This window comes from Hemitrygon akajei, unplaced genomic scaffold, assembly GCF_048418815.1.
Source record: "Hemitrygon akajei unplaced genomic scaffold, sHemAka1.3 Scf000041, whole genome shotgun sequence".
NCBI lineage: Eukaryota > Metazoa > Chordata > Chondrichthyes > Myliobatiformes > Dasyatidae > Hemitrygon > Hemitrygon akajei.
The window spans coordinates 7,570,932-7,588,469 of NW_027331927.1; the positions used below are offsets into that span (position 1 = coordinate 7,570,932).

General features: G+C 45.4%; 1 protein-coding gene across 1 annotated transcript; it reads left to right on the top strand.

Annotated features, from left to right (window-relative positions):
- Positions 1-3,399: 3,399 nt before the first annotated feature.
- LOC140720371 (uncharacterized) lies at positions 3,400-14,470 on the top strand. Its single transcript, XM_073035245.1, has 2 exons — positions 3,400-3,503; positions 12,843-14,470. Exon 2 carries the CDS (start codon positions 13,162-13,164, stop codon positions 13,861-13,863), a length of 702 nt encoding a protein of 233 aa, XP_072891346.1. The 5' UTR covers positions 3,400-3,503; positions 12,843-13,161; the 3' UTR covers positions 13,864-14,470.
- The last annotated feature ends 3,068 nt before the right edge of the window (positions 14,471-17,538 follow it).

A 17,538-nucleotide genomic window follows, 5' to 3' on the forward strand; every position in this document is an offset into this window, starting at 1 on the left:
TTGGCCACGCGCCAGCACATGTGATTGTAGAACAGTAAAGAAAGCACAACGTTTCCCTTTAAATGATCCTGGTACGGGACTTCCGGTAGGATGGCGATTGCTTAGCTGCTCCGAACTTTTGTTCCGTTACTGTCGCTACCTTTGCACTAAATGTCTCCATTTTTTAAACCTTAGTTAGGAATTATTTCGGTATCTCTTACTTGCCTGTGAATATACCTAACCTACAATGTCTAGCAAGTGTTCTAAATCTGGAAGAAAAGAAGCTATGACCCCGTCAGAGGAGACGCTGATTGCGCTGGGAAAGTTCTGAGACGAAATCTTAAAGGAATTTAAAACCGCTTTCAAACAGTTAGAAGACAAACTGGATCGGATCAACGATAAAGTGGACAAACATGCTGAACACTTATCTCGCATCGATTCGACTTCTGAAGACTTAGAAAATCGTGTTCGATACTTGGAGACTCTCTGTTCCAGTTTAGAGGAAAAATCTAACAAACTTCTTTCCAAAATGGTGGATCTCGAAAACCGAAGCAAACGCTGTAACATCAGAATTCTGGGATTACCAGAGGCGACTGAGAAGGGGTCAACCGTGAAGTTTTTCGCCGAGTTTCTCTGTGAGTTATTCGGGAAAAATCTGCTTCCGAAGCCGCCCGAGCTCGAACGGGCACACAGAGTTTACGTTCCCCCCGGAATTCTGGGCTCCCGCCTGCGACCAGTAATCCTGTGTTTCCATCAATACCAGGTAAAACACAGTCTGATTGTAGAAGCGCGTCGCAGAGGCTCGTTTTCTTTCCAGGATACAACCATTCGCTTTGTGGAAGATTTTGCACCCCAGACCTTAAAGATGCACGCTGAGTTTAAAGGCGTAATGAAAGTGCTTTTTGATCGTGGTTTCAAACCTTCCTTTCGTAACCTTGCTGATCTAAGAATCAAGTTAAATACCGGGAAATACAAGTGGTTCAAATCAGCGAGGGAAGCTGAAGCGTTTGTGGCAAGTCATCCGGCTATCCAGTCATCTTCGGAATCTGTCAGGATCTCCTAAAATGGTGGATAAGTACTCCTCGTAATAAAGTTACTTTCTCTGGACTCGGAATTCACTTGAATCACTCAGACATTATTCATTGAAACTCTAAGGGCTGTTGACAATCTCTCCCGGGATTTGGTGTGTGTGTAATCTATTTTTACCTCTGTATAACTTTACCTACAGAGTTCTACAACTAACTCTAACTTGTTTTGGAGGTTCGAAGTCTTTAGTGAAGGCCTCCCTGTTTGTCGGTTCACAGTTCAACTGCTGATTTATTTTTCCTCTGTTTTAAATATTTATTTTATCTTTTTCTTTTCTTCACTCCCCCTTTTTTTTCTAATATTTGAATTTTTTCTCTCCCTTCTCGGTAAGTGGTTGATAAATACTCGTCTTGAATTTATAATTTTCCCCTTCCTCTTTTTTCTTTTTCTTTCTTACCATTTTTTCCCCTTTCTCTTACTTTATTCTTCTATAATTTTTTGCGGGTAGTTTAGTTTTGGTTTTCTTCCGATTTTTTCTGCATTAAGTTGTATATTTCGGCAGAAGGTGTTCTAATCTGTGGTTATGTTTTCTAGTGCATAAACTAGTTACTGTTTGCTATAGCATTTATACGGAACTGTTGTTAATGACACAGATCTGGAAGTTGTATTTGGGTTAATTTTTTTGGTAGAGCTAGCTACTTGTTTTGGTAGCCGTCTAGGTTTGGGTTGTGTGGGTGGGGTGGGTTTTCCAGTTCCAACATCTCTTTATTGCTTAGGACATGTTTATATTTTGACCTTACGAATCTATGTTTACATCTCTGCTCCCAGACTGCTATTGTACTGCTTGACTTTTTATATGCCTGCTGCCTTTTATGCATTAGTAATTGATAATGGCTAGTGCACTTAAATTTGTGAGCTGGAATGTAAAGGGACTGAACCACCCTGTTAAAAGGAGGAAGGTATTCTCACATATTAAACAACTCAAAGCTGACATTGCTTTCCTCCAAGAAACTCATATTCGTTGTTTTGATAACTCCCTGCTTCTGTCAAAGTGGGCGGGTCGGCATTTTCATAGATGTTGCCCCGCCCACCCATGCGCAATGGCTTAACGACATTATGGCCTGCTTGGACCTTGGAAAAATTCATTATTCAGTTCTCAATTCGGACCTAAAATTCCATAAGGTTTGGGGGCCTTTTATCGAGTACTTTCATAACCTTCCTCTTGACTAGGGTTTTTTTTTTCTTTTCGGTCCCTTGCTTTCAGCTCTTTTTTTTTTCTGGTAGTAGGCATTATTATCCTCTGTTACTAAGTGTATTCACAGTCTGGGAGTTTGACTGTCCGGACTTATATTCTTTATATTGTGTGGTGGTTGGTCTGGAATTGTTTTTTTTTTTTCTTGTGGGGTTTGGGGAGGACACTAAGCTCACTTGTCTTTAATTTAGGTGCTTTTTTGTTAAATTCTCTTCCTTTGTAGCATATTGTTATTGTATGCTTAATCTTGCACTGTATTAATGCTCCTCATTGGGATTTGGGATTTTTAATTTTGTAAAATGTTTTGAAAACTAATTAAAAAAATTTTTAAAAGAAAAATTATCCTGGTACTTTGTCTGTAATTTGTCTGTTATTCCTGGAAATGTGTTCAGTACAGTTGTTGCTAACAAGGTTTACATGAATAATCTCAGGAATGATCGGCGTTATGTATCAGGAGCATTTGATGGTTCTGGACCTGTGCTCGATGGAGTTCAGAGGGACGGTGGGGGTGGTGGAGGGATGTATGGTTAAGTAAACTTACCGAATGCTGAAAAGCCTGGATACAGTGGACATGGAGAGGATGTTTCCATTAGACAGAGTCTGTGATCTGACAGCACAGTCTCAGAATAAAGATGCTTCCTGTTAAAATTCAGTTGAGAAATTTTTTTTTTGCCAAAAGATGTCTGATCTGTGGAATTTGTTGCCACGGAGTCTGATTGAGGCTGCGATATGGGTATATTTATGACAGAGATTAATATATTCATGATTGCTGAGTAGCTTCAGGGTTACAGGAGGAAGGCAGGAATATGGTGTTGGAATAAAAATCAGTCCTGGTTGAGTGATGTGGCAGATCAGATGGATAGAATCATCTAATTCTGTTCCTTTGTCTTATGTCTTACCATGACTGAATGATGGCTCCTTCTTATCCCATATCGTTTTGTGACATATGAGGGACAATAAAAGATTGTTCACTGAGATCATTATATTTGCCTTCAACGTTTAAATTTCAGTGAGTTTTGTTCCTAGTAACATTAAGCAGAAATGTTTGGTCCTCCTTTTCATTGTTAACGTGCTTCATTATCTTTCATGTTAAAGTTAGACCTGCAGTGAGAGATTTATTGGAAGAAAAACCACGACTGAAGACGAGGGAATAGCAACAAGTGAACCTGCCCGAGGACTGAGAGCACCGACTGGAGAGAACCCATCTGACTCGGAGATTCCAGTGATTCAGTCAGGAGAAAGTTTGGTGAGTCTCATTTACTCAAACACTGGTCTCTTAGACATTACATACCTGTACAAAGGAAGGTAGGAAATAGTTGGGAGTGAGACTGAATGTGCCCAGAAGAACCAGTTATGCCTCTGTCAGAACCAGTTGTGAAGAAGCCCCCCCTAATGTACCCTTTAAACTTATTGCCCTTCACCCTTAACCCGTGTCCTCTGGTTTTTTTCTTCCTTAGCCTCAGTGGATAAAGCCTGCTTGCATTCACTCTATCTATACCCATCATAATTTTATATACCTCTATGAAGTCTCCGCTCATTCTTCTATGCTCCAAGGAATAAAGTCCTAAACTATTCAACCTTTCTCTGTAACTCAGTTTCTCAGGTCCTGGCAACATCCTTGTAAACCTTCTCTGCATTCTTTCAACCTTATTAATATTCTTCCTGTAATTCGGTGACCAGAGCTGCACACAATACTCCAAATTCGGCCTCGCCAATGCCTTATACAACCTCACCATAACATTCCAATTCTTATACTCAATACTTTGATTCATAAAGGCCAATGTACTAAAAGTGCAACACCTCACACCTGTCTGTATTAAACTCCATCTATTTTCAGCCCATTTTTCCAGCTGGTCCAGATCCCTTTGCAAGCTTTGAAAACCTTCCTCACTGTCCACTACACCTCCAATCTTTGTATCATCAGCAAATTTGCTGATCCAATTTACCAAATTATCATCCAGATCATTGATATAGTTGTCAAATAACAATGGACCCAGTACTGATCCCCGTGGCACACCACTAGTCACAGGCCTCCACTCAGAGTAGCAATCGTCCACTACCACTCTCTGGCTTCTCCCTTTGAGCCAATGTCTAATCCAATTTACTACCTAACCTCCCATGCGGGACCTTGTCAAAGGCCTTACTGAAGTCCATGTAGACAACATCCACTGCCTTGCCTTCATCCACTTTCCTTGTAACCTCCTCAAAACACTCTAAAAGATTCCTTAAACATGACCTACCACACACAAAGCCATGTTACTCTTCCTAATAAGACCCTGTCTATCTGAATAATTGTCGATCCTGTCTCTTAGTACTCCTCCAAAATTTTACCCACTACCGACATCAAACTTACCAGCCTATAATTTCGAGAGTTACTTTCAGAGCCTTTTTTAACCAATGGAACAACATGAGCTATCCTCCAATCCTCTGGCACCTCACCCGTAGATGACGACATTTAAATATATCTGCCAGGGCCCCTGCAGTTTCAACACTAATTTCCTTCAAGGTCTGAGAGAATACGCTGTCAGGTCCTGGAGATTTATCTACTCGCCTCAAGATAGCAAGCACCTCTTCCTCTTCTCTCTGTATAGGTTCCATGACCTCAATACTTGTTTGCCTTATTTCCATTGACTCCATGCCAGTTTCCTTAGTAAATACAGACGCAAAAAAACCATTTAAGATCTCCCCCATTTCTTTCGGTTCCATACATAGCCAACCACTCTGATCTTCAAGAGGACCAATGTTATCCCTTACTATCCTTTTGCTTTTAACATACCAAATGTAGCTCTTTGGATTATTCTTCACCCTGACTGCCAAAGCAACCTCATGTCTTCTTTTAGCCCTCCTGACTTCTTTCTTCAGTATTTTCTTACTCTTTTTATACTCCTCTAGTACCTTATTTGCTCCCTGTTTCTTAGACATGTCATACATCTCTCTTTTTCTTTATCAGAGTTCCCTTGAGAACCAAGGTTCCTTATTATTCATTTAGCCTTAAATCCTGAGACTTTGTTCCCAGGGTGTCCTCATGGGCCATCCAGAAATGATTTCAGCTGGTGACAGCCCTGTTTTCCCCTGTGGGGTAACCCTCATGTGGAATCGGGCTAATGGTCGGACCTTCAACCAAGTGAGTCCAGTCTCCGCTGTTAGTCTGGCCAGTTTACTCTTCAGAGTTGCATTGGCTCTTTCCACTATACCGGTGGCCCGTGAGTGGTGTACACAGTGGAATTGTTGCTTGATAGATAGTTCGTTACATACCCCTTCGTTTGCTTTCACCACAAAGTGTGGGCCATTGTCAGAGCTCAGCATCTCTGGCAGGCCGCACCTGAGAATTATATCCCGTAATAATACCTTCACAACAGTCACAGCAGTATTAATGGTAGTTGGAAAAGCTTCAACCCATCTACTAAACACGTCTATAATAACTAAGCAGTATCTATAGCAATGTACTCGAGGCAATTCAATGAAATCAACTTGTAGACACGAAAAAGTTCCACCTGTCAAGGGAGTCGTACCCGGTGTGCAGGGTACAGGTGACCACCCATTCCCTCCTTTCCCAGGTGTGTACAGTTATCTACATAATTGACCAATGTTGGTAAAAACTGTGTAGGAACACAAACCTGTCCCACTGGGAGATCCAAAAACCTAGGTCGGGGTCTTTCTGGCATCCCATCTGGGACCACAGTTTGCGCTCCTCCTCAGAGGCATCCACCTGAAAATTACGTACCTCCCGCATGTCTGGCAAACCCGTTCTGCTTGAGTCATGGAGGATTGCTTGACGGGAACCCGAGCGGACTACAACTACCGAGGATTGTGCCGCACTTTTCGCTGTCTAACCTGCTAAAGCATTGCCTGTAGTGACCAGGTTAGACATACGGACGTGGGCTGCACATTTAATAATAGCCAAAACTCGAGGTAGCTGTAGAGCGGTGAGTAAGTTGTTTACAAAGGTGGCATTACTAATGGGGTGGCCAGAGGAAGTCAGGAATCCCCATGTTCCCAGAGAGCCCTGTAGTCATGTACCATTCCAAACGCATAACGGGAGTCTGTGTAAACGTTCCCACCTTAGTCTGTTGCTGGGATACAGGCACGAGTCAGAGCAAACAGCTCAGCCTTCTGGGCGGAGACAGCCGCTTCAAAAGTGGCCTGTTCAATTACTGTCCGTCACTATCGCATCGTTTCCCTGCTGGATCTACAAATGAGCTTCCATCCTCAGAAAACATTGCCTCGGGCTTGAGGGGGTATTGTGGAATGGATGGGAGAGACTATCCTTCTTTCACGGTGATCCGGACAGACGGCAGTTGGTGTGGCCGACTCCATGGCCTGAAATTGCCCAGAAATGGGGTACAACGTCTTGGGATCGGTCAATATTAAAAGAATGACTTACCAGATGTCCCGTCTTCACCTCAGAGTCCTTCCAGTATCGGAGTTGGCCCGCAGCCAAGTCTTGCCAGTCTCCCTCAGTGCTGGAGGCTTGTTTTGTCAGGGTGTAGGCAAGGAGCTCTCGGCTCTTTGGCTTGAACCCAGGGAAAACCCTAACGGTGGTATTGGGAACCACCAGTCCTGTCTGTCACCAAAGGAAATCCAGAAATTCAGCCCTGCCCTCTCTTCCTTTAACCTCTCCATTCACCGTGACTGGGAATTTCTGTCCCTCGAGGGGTGCATAATATTAGCTTTCCTCAGTTGAGCATCATGTAGGGTCATAACACAGAGTCACGTGAGAGCTGGCCGCTGGCAGAAGGGGTTCAAATGTACTGGAGTCCAGATAAAGTACCCACCACTGGGTGGTCAGAAACTGAGGAAGCTATCAGTTGTTCGCAGTTCCAGCGTGCTATCCTTGTCCGTGCATAGAATCTCGACTTCCAACGGACAGAGCAAGTCTCTCCCTATGAGATTACACCCCCGTCTGGTGGTGACTGTAAATGAAACCTCACACTGGTTCCCCTGGAATTCCACCTGCAGTAGCTGGGTACGTGAATACGTACATTCCGTGCCTCTGAACTCTGGCAGAGTGATTGTAGCGTCTGATAGCTGGAATCCCTTTTCTGATACTGTTTCCTGATCGAGAGTGGTTGTGGTTGCCCCATATCAATCATAAACGGAATTGAAACTCCAGCAACTGTCAATATTACATTGGGCTCTTCCTGAGGGGTGGTACTCACGGTAGGAAGCATCCTTGCTTGTCCATTTCTAAATGGGTTGTTGTCCCCACCTGTCCCTTGGTAGGTTTTTGTTCCCATTTCTGATTCCCAGATATAGCCCGCTTGCATCCTTCTTCCTGCTGAACATATTCACCTTAAATATTATTTCCCTTCGAGGTTGATCAGGAATCAAAAATCAGGTTCCAATAATATATCAAAGCTCGGCATGTTCGATTTCGGTCATTGTTAAGCCAATCCATATTATTTATTTTAATTATGTTGGTTAACTTAGTTGGTAAGCATTGGAGCAGTAGGGCATTGAACTGAGGGGACAGATTCCCATCATTAAAGTCTTGGTCTCCTGCGAAGGTGCCGTAGCAGGCCACAAATCGCTCCCAATAGTCTGGTCCCCATTCCCCAGGCTTAGGTTTGCATTCAAGTACTTTAGTGATGTTTACAGGTTGCTGGAGAGCCCTTTCCAAGGCTTGAATGATCTGGTCTGTCTGTTCATTCTCATTATGTTTTCCTGCCTGTAACTCCTGATAGGTTTGGTATCTCAATTCTGCCTTCCATTTCCGCCCCTCAGCAGCTGAGAGAATCATGCAGCAGAGACTGAATAAATCTTGTGGGGTTGCATTAAACGTTTGTGTAGTACTGTGGACACACTGAGCAAACTGTGCTGGATTTTCTTTTCTATCTGGGGCCTGATTCATGATCATTATCATTTCCTGAGGCTTCCAGGGTGCATACACAGGAATCACTGAGGGCTGTCCCTCCTCCTCCTGCTCGTGGATTGGGCAGCATTTGGGTGGGCAGTTGTCTTTGTGGAGTCACTAACTCTGGGGATTTATTGGATTCTTCCCTCCCTGTCTCGGAATAATCCTGGGTATTCCCTTTCTGGATCTCAGGATGTAGTGACATCCCTTCCCTGTGCCACTGTTTTACCTGAGCGGCCACCGTATCTGGGTACTGGGAGGATTGGGTTCAGGAGCACTGGGTGCACTCGGCCCCTGGTAAGGTGGGGGATTGTTACGGGGGGTGCCCACTCCTCATCACGGTCACTGTCCTCAAACAGGGTCGGTATGACAGACATGGGTTCGGGATCCCTTGTTTCCCTATCAGTTCGAACTTTAGACTGACGTTCCTGCCCTTCTCTCCTATCTGGGCCAACCTTGGTTTGCTTACGTTGTTTTTCCTGCTCTCATTTTTGGCGCACATCCACCCATTCACACTTCACTTTTAGTGTCTCCCAACCTTTGGCGTTCCTTCTGCAGTACATACCTCTATCCCTTTGTCACATGTATTATTCCTCCAACTTGCTGATAGTATACTGTTCCACTTTACATCTTCATTCCATTCCCTTTTCAACAAATTCCTCTTCTTTCCACAGTTCTTTTTCCATATCAAATTTACTGCTTGTTCTCATGATGTAATATCCCAGGTTCCCACCCTCCCCAGTGGCCACATTTTGTTCCCCAATTTCCTATTCAGCGCTGCAGTGAACATTCACAAATCTTTTTCCTTGTTGGAAAACTCTCAGACATTGTGCAGGGCTGCTCCTGGCCCAGTCGTATCAATCGATTGCAATTAACCCATGTTCTCTAAGTAATTTACCTGGCACAAAGCCTCCTGCTCAATTAACAATCAGATAAATTGACCCGGCTGGCATCCCATTTGATAAATTTACCGGGCATGTCTGCCTCCTGCCCACTTAGTAAAATTTTGCCTACCTTAAACGAGTCTCCCAACAGATTCTTTCCAGATCCACTCAAGGTATGCGATCAGCCTTGGGAGAGGGACCGCTCCTCCAAAGGAACTAACGGAGAGCGACAAAAGGTAAAATAACTATTGGGCATGGAGTCGGTCTCCGCAGTCCCCAGAGTGGTCCAGCGGCTTACTCAGCCCGTCTGAACATAACATAACATAAGAACATAAGAGATAGGAGCAGGAGTAGGCCAATCGGCCCCTCAAGCCTGCTCCGCCATTCAACAAGATCATGGCTGATCCAATCTTAAGTCTAGTTTTCACCAAATCCCACAAGGCAACAGTGCCAACCAACAGGGCACCATGCCGCCCATTTTATTTTATTATTCATCCTGCTTGGCAATCCCTGTATTGGGATCGTGTTTGTGACTCTAAATGTTAAAGTTGAATAAAACTCGGGAGACCAGCTTCTTATCGTCACCACAGTTTATCGCACATTTTCCTGCAGGAGTTTGAGACCCTATTGTTAAAAGGAAGGCACATAAGCGCTGCCACCATCTGACAAGTGGACTGACTTAGTCAGGTTACAGCCATATATTTATACATAGTAAGCCACATTCATTACGATTGCAAAATGTTCTTTGAACTGGTACGCCCAGCAAGTCTGTTGGTTCCAAACTTAATTAGATAAGAGAGTTTGCTAAATGAAGGTTTTAATTACAGATGTATGTACTGTCCAGTCCTTATCAGTTATTCCCTTTGCAAGTCCCTGACTTAATTACAGACAGATGTTTACTCCTATCCTTATCAGTAAGTGTCGGGGTCCGGTCCGGTCCGTAATTCGCATTCCGGGTCTCGAATCCGGTCCGAGGGCTCCGGACTCCGGGTCCTGCAGTAGTCCCTCCCGTCATCTGTCAACTAGTTAGGACCTTTCTGGCTCAAGGAGGCACACCTGTAACTCATTGAGCTGCAGGTGCTTATAAGGGGTCTTGGGTCTGGGACCAGGCGGGTGGTCGTTTTGTTCTATTTCCTGTTCTCTGCTGGTTCTGAACTCTTCTCTGCATTCTGTTATCCTGCCCGGGCTCAGATCTACTCCTCATCATGCTTTTCTGCCCCGTACCTGTACTGCCAGGTTGGTCCGTTCCCCCACCTTTCTTCCCATGCGCTGGTCCCGCTTCTCCGCTCGTTTGTTTTGTTTGCGTGGTCGCGCTGTCTGCCGGCCGTTCCCAATTTTCCTGCCATCATGGCTGTTGTGTTGCTCACCGTGGACCTATGCCCGGACCTGCCCGACGGAGACAAGGTAGTTCTGCCCGTTACTATCCCTTGCCTCGGTCGGGTAGGCCCGGCAGGTGTTCTGCCCCATCCTCCTCTTCTGCCCGAACCCTGGGATTGTGCCCCACTCCTGCCTAGGGGTCTGCATCGTGCCCAGGCCTCTGGTGTTTCTGCCTGGGAGGCGACCCTACCCGGGACATATGCGGCCCACCCAGGGAGGGCTCTCCACCAGCCTATCTAGCCACCTAGACCTGCCTGAACCCCGGGGACGTGCCTGCCTGCCTGAATCCCTGGGAGTCAGAGGGGGTGATAGATGTGACATGAAGAGAGGCGAGTTACACCCAAGGTGCAGGACGTAGGAAACTGGGTGACAGTCAGGCAGTTGAATGAGGTTAAAAGGCCATCGAAGAGTACTGTTGCAGACATTCCACACAACAGCAGGTGGACCACTTTAGAAACTGTTGGGGGGATTACCTGGCAGTGGAAAGTCAAATAAGTGATAGGGGATTCATTAGTTACGGGAATGGAACAAGAAGGGGACTAATATCCTAGTATTAAGGTTTGCTGGAGCTAGTGTGGTGGGAGGGTGATGTGCTTAAAATAAGTTGTAGGGGAAATGGGAGCCAGAGTGACAGAACAGACAGTGGAGAGGGTGCATTGAGTCGAATTGAATTGACTTTATTACATACATCCTTCATACACATGTGGAGTAAAAATCTTTATGTTACTCTCCGTCTAAATGTGCAATGTGTAACTTATAGTAATTTATAATATATTGTTTATACATAGAACAGTCAATATAAAATCGAAATTCAATGGTATCAGCATGAATTAATCATTCTGATGCCCTGGTAGAAAATGACGTCCCAAAGCCTATTAGTCCTTTTGCTGTGGTACCGTTTCCTGGATGGTGGCAGTAGGAACAGTTTGTGGTTGTGGTGAATTGGGTCCCCAATATCCTTTGGGCACTCGTTACACACCTGTCTCTGTAAATCTCCTGAATAGTGGGAAGTTCACATCTACAGATGCACTGGGCTGTCTGCACCACTCTCTGCAGGGTCTTGCGATTGAGGGAAGTACAGTTCCCATACCAGGCAGTGCTGCACCCAGTCAGCATGCTCTCTATTGTCTCTCTGTAGAAAGTTCTTAGGATTTCGGGCCCATACCAAGCAACTTCAACCATCTGAGGTGAAAGAGGTGCTGCTGTGCTCTTTTTGCAACACAGCCAGTACATACAGAGCATTTGAATGCCTTGGTGATGTTTATGCTGAGGATCTTAAAGCTGTTCACCCTCTCAACCCCAGATCCATTGATGTCAATAGGGTTCGCCTGTCTCCATTCCTCTTGCAGTACACAATCAGCTCCTTTGTTTTTGTGACAATGAGGGAGAGTTTGTTTTCTTGACACAAGTCAGATGTTGATCAGACCTCAGATATCGATCACTCAGCTTCCAAATTGTTCCCAAAAACTCCAGCCATTGCTACTCTGTTGTCGCTCCTACCTTTTCCCTTTCAAACAAGTTTGGCCAGCTTCTCTGTCACAGAAACATGGAGGAGTTCAGTACGGAAACAGGCTATTTGGCCCATCAATGCTAAAAAAAACATTTACGGTATCTTATGCAACTACCTGTACCGGGACCATCACCCGCCATACCCCTACCATCCAGGCTCCCATCCAAACTTTTTTTCAAATGGTGAAACTGAGCTCACGTGCACCCCTTCTGCTGACATCTCATTCCACACTCTCACGACCATTTCAGTGAAGAGCTTTTCCACATGTTCCCGTTAAATTTTCACCTTCCCTGCTTACCCATGCCCTCTAGTTGTCATCCCACACAACCTCAGTGGAAAAAGCTGCTTGCCTTTACGCTATCTGTACCATCATAATTCTGTAGACTTCCAACAAATCCTCAAAGCAATGTTTAATTACCTTGTCTATGTTTAGAGCATTTTTTAGGTGTATAAGATGATGAGGAGCATTGATCGTGTGGATAGCCAGAGGATTTTATTCCCAGGACTGAAATGGCTAACACGACGGGGCATAGTTTTAAGGTGCTTGGAAATAGATACCGAGCGGATATCAGGGGTAAGTTTTCTTCACAGAGAGTGGTGGGTGCATGGAATGCACTGCCGGCTATTTGTGTGAGAGTGTTTCAGTTACTGTGGGGCCAGGCACCCATGCAGCTCAGTGGGAACAGGGAATAATACCAATGGAGAGAGTCAAACTGAGCCAGGTTACAGATTGGAGATGGCAGAAATGCCCCATTCTTATAGAGACAGGAGGAGCATCAGAGAGTTCAATGCACATTCCAGATACCAGCACTGTGCCCAGTTAGAAGATGATTTCTCTCTCCAACTTGGGATGAACTTCACTGTAACTGTGTGATTCCAGATCACACCTTGACAACTCAAGTGATCTCTTCTGAAATGCTGTTCTACACCCATTGATGGATTTTGTAAATCTTTTTACAGGTTAAAAATGACAAGGAATTTGTCTACAGGAATCTCAAACAGAACACACCAGCTTTGCTGTCTCTATCAAGATATTTAATAATTGGAGCAAGGGACTCACTCGATCATCCTTCCTGCTGAGACTGTGGGATTCGCTTGGTCATTTTGACTAAAGATACATCAGCAGGTTCATACTAGGACAATGCCATTCACCTGTTCTGTGCGTGAGAAGGGATTTAGTCAGTCTTCCCACCTGTGGACACACCAGTCAGTTCACACTGGGCAGAAGTTGCTCGTCTGCTGAATTTGTGGGGAAAGATTCACTCGGTCATCTGACCTAATGGCTCACCAGCGAGTTCACATCGGGGAACGGCCATTCACCTGCTCGGACTGTGGGAAAGGATTCACTCGGTCATCTTATCTGAAGGTACACCAGCGAGTGCACACTGGGGAGTGGCTGTTCACCTGCTCGGACTGTGGGAAAGGATTCACTCGGTCATCTTATCTGAAGGTACATCAGCGAGATCACACTGGAGAGAGGCCATTCACCTGCTCAGACTGTGGAAAGGGATTCACTCGATCATCCAAGCTGACGATACATCAGCGAGTTCACACTGGGGAGAAGCCATTCACCTGCTCAGAATGTGGGAAGGGATTCACTTGCTCATCTAAACTGAAGGTACATCAACGAGTTCACACCAGAGAGATGCCATTCACCTGCTCAGACTGTGGGAAGGGATTCACTCAGTCATCTGACCTACTGGTACACAAGTCATTTCACACAAGAGACAGGCCATTCACCTGCTCAGACTGTGGGAAGGGATTCACATGCTCATCTAAACTGAAGGTACATTGGCGAGTTCACACTGGAGAGAGGCCGTTCACCTGTTCAGAATGCGGGAAGGGTTTCACTCAATCATCCAGCCTAAAGGCACACCAGTCAATTCACACTAGGGAGTGGCCGTTCACCTGCTCAGACTGTGGGAAGGGATTCACTCGGTCATCTAAACTACAGAGACACCAGCGAGTTCACACTGGGTAGAGACTGATCACCTGCTCAGACTTTGGGAAGAGATTCTCTCAGCCAAATCAACCAAATGTGCATCACTGACTTTACACTGGGGAGAGGCTGTTCACCTACTGTGAATGTGGGAAGCGATTCACTCAGTCAGCTAACCTTATGTATCTCTCACTTAATTTCGGAGTTGATAGCCCCTCAGCCCGGCCAAACTTAAGAAATCTCATTTGGGTGGATGCTGTGTGATGTGTCCCGTTACAAATCAGTACCCCGAAATAACAAACAGTACACAATATGTGATTAAACGATTGAGCTTTATAATTCTTACTTTGACTATATAGTAGGTAAAGATAACAAAAAAAGAAAAGAAAAAGGGCCCACTCTCTCCATTCACGTCTTCTCATCTCTCCCCAGCAAAAGACCATGAGAATCTCTCTTCCAGACTCACAAGACAGAAGGTTTCTCTCATCGGATAGCCCTGCACTCCAAAACCCTGTTTTCTCTGGTCTTAACCTAAACATTGCTGCTACAGAGAAACCATTGCCTCAGCAGTGAAACATTACAGAGAGGTCAGTACATCAGCAATGAAACATTACAGCATGTTACACTTATGACACACTGCCATGGTCACACTGGGAGAAAGTTTCAATAAGCTGCATGCTGGGTATTTGTCCATCACTGTTGCTGAATGCTATTTCAAGAGTGATTGTCGGAGCTGAACTCTGCAATTATTACTGCTGCTCACCACACCCAGTTCTGCACCCTGGTCACTGGACATGGGAGGAGTTTCTTCTGCTGCACATTCACCTTTAATGGGACTGTAGTTTAATATTCTGGATCTGAGACAAATAAATCGGTTTATTTTAAACTCTGTCTTTGGTACTTAAGTGAATTTGTAACACACCTAGTGTACAGCAGAGAGTCAACCCTGGCCAGCTGGACCCTGCCAGTGATTCTGTTCCATTAGATTATGAGGACACTCAGTCCTCGTTTATTGTCATTTAGAAATGCATGCATGCATTATGAAATGATACAATGTTCCTCCAGAATGATATCACATAAAAAGCAGGACAAACCAAAGACTCACATTGACAAAAAAACACATAATTATAGCATATAGTTACAGCAGTGCAAAGCAATACCATAATCTGATAAAAGTAGAGCATGGGCACGGTTTAAGAGAAAGTCTCAAGTCCCGATCGACTCCAATAGTCCTGATATCAGGCAGCAAAAGGGAGAAACTCTCCCTGCCATAAACTCCCAGGCACCGACAAACTGATGCCTTGGAAGCACCGGACCACAGCAGACTCTGAGTCTGTCCGAAAACTTCGAGCCTGCGATACAGCCTCCGGAGCGCCATCCTCTGCCGAGCGCCTTCGACCTTGTCCCGGCCGCCGAAACAAGCAAAGCCGAGGTCTCGGAGGCCTTCTCCTCCGGAGATTCCGGACCGCACAGTAGCAGCGGCAGCGAAGCGGGCGTTTCAGAAGTTTCTCCAGATGTTCCTCCACGCTCTCACGTCTGTCTCCATCAAATCAGAATACTTATACAATAATATTATACTTAACATACAGATACAAATCTGTACTTAACAAGTAACAGATATCATTCTCCAGAGAGGCCGTGTGTGCTGCGTTGCGCCGCCATCTTATTCTCCTCCTCAATGACCGTTCTTTTAAATCCTCCTCTGTACGGCCAAAGTCGGCATGGTTTTCCTCAGGAGAAATCTTCCCAGACAATTCTGTTGGAATCCTTTGGTGAAATAAGTAAGGCGGTGGGTGTTGTTTGTTTGGATTTTCAGATCGTCTTGAACCAGGTGCTGCAGCTGAAGCTGCTGAACAAGACCACAGCTCATGGTATTTGCTGTCTCTGTGCCTGTTCCCGCTAGAGTTTAGAATTATGGGGGGGGGGGAGGAATGTGTTGGTGTTGCGGGGTGGGGTTCCCGAATACTGAAAAGCCGAGGTATGGAGGTTATGGAGAGGATGTTTCCCATAATGCGGAGCCCAGGACCAGGGGTACACCCTCAAGACTACAGGGAAATCAATTCAGAAGAGAGATGAGGAGGAAGACTTATGATATTATGTTTATTCAACACGGGCCGAGTCTGATCTATGCTTCTGTTCCCATCCCCGTCTATCTCCACGTCAAATGTACCCACCCACCGCCTACACTCAGACAGATAGATAGATAGACACTTTGCTGATCCTACAGGAATTTACTTGGAAGATTTAGAAATTTAGAAATTTCTATATATCTCCATTTACAATGAGTGGCCCTTTTCGATCCCTGTCCGTGTCTCTCTCACTGATCAACAGAGATATCAAAGAGCCCATCACATTCCCTTGAGTATCTCCCCATTTAACTCCCCATTTCTCTTCCGTCCCCATTCCCTCCAATTCCTCTCCTCGGTCATTCTCTCCCACGCCTCATTCTGCCCCCTCACTTGCTCCCCGTTTATTTCTCACCCACGTCCGTCCCATTTTCCGCCATCCCTCACTGGTTGTCGCCCCGTCTCTCCCTTCTGTTTCTTGCCTCCGACACTTCCCTCCCATCTCTCCTCAGTCTGTCTCGCTAACACTCCAACAGCCTCTTGTTGCACTCTCTAACTCAGTTTGTCTCTCTCAATACCACCACAGCCTGTTCTCTCTCTGTCTTTCTCCCACTTCCCTTCTCTCCTCCCTCTTCCTCTATGTCTCTGTCTCTTTCTCTTCCTACTTTGCTTCATCCAACTCCAAATGCCAGCAAGTTGAGATGTCACCAAGGATACTTACCTTGTCGATGTCACTGTCGCACATTGAAAGGGACGGGGCGCTCTTAAAGAAACAGTCACAGTACGACCGCAGGCTCGTAACAGCCGCAACACAACTTCCCGACTTTTGAACTCAATGCTTCAACTAATAAAGATAACCATGCCCTTTGCCCTCTTAACCTCCCTGTCAATCTGTGCATCTCTTTCAGGGAGCGATGAACTTGGAGTCTAAGATCCCTCTGATCATCAACACTGTTCAGGGTTTTGCATTTAACAGTGTACTGTCTCATACATTCGACCTACCGAGCTGCCAAGATGATCATCACTAATCAAATCTCAATGAGATTTCTCAGGTCCCGTTGAATTTATTGCCAAGTGCACAAGTACGGGAAGGTACAGGTACAGAGAAACACTGACTTGTGACAGCATCACAGGCAAGTACATTCAGATAACACACGGAACACAAATTATACGATTCTCTGTCAGTAACAATGTTATGAGTGCTGAACAAACCATTTGGAAATGTGGTTCAGAGCTAAGCCCCCCCCTCCCCCCCCCCCCGGGAACTATGCTGCTAATGAGAGAAAGAGAGAGAGGGAGATGAACAGAGGTAGAGACATCTGCTACAGATAAGAGAGAGAAAAACGATTGAGTTGTTGTATTTTGGCTCTTCAAGGATTATTTACCTTTCGCTACAAGGACGTTTCTTTGTTCGTTAACATTCCTGAGGAGACAGCAGAAGTGGCCTAGTTTGATGGACATAGACATATTGAGTTGATGGATGGCTGATACCCCGTCAGTGGGGTTAAAAGACGGGTCTGTGGAGACACCCTCAGACACACCAGTGGACACTGAAAGAGTGTTGTGCACCCACAGGAAGGTGGGGGCTTAGAGGAGCGAATCAGGAGATCGGTCACAAAGCTCACAGTGTGACGGCAGGGCCGGTGGGGGC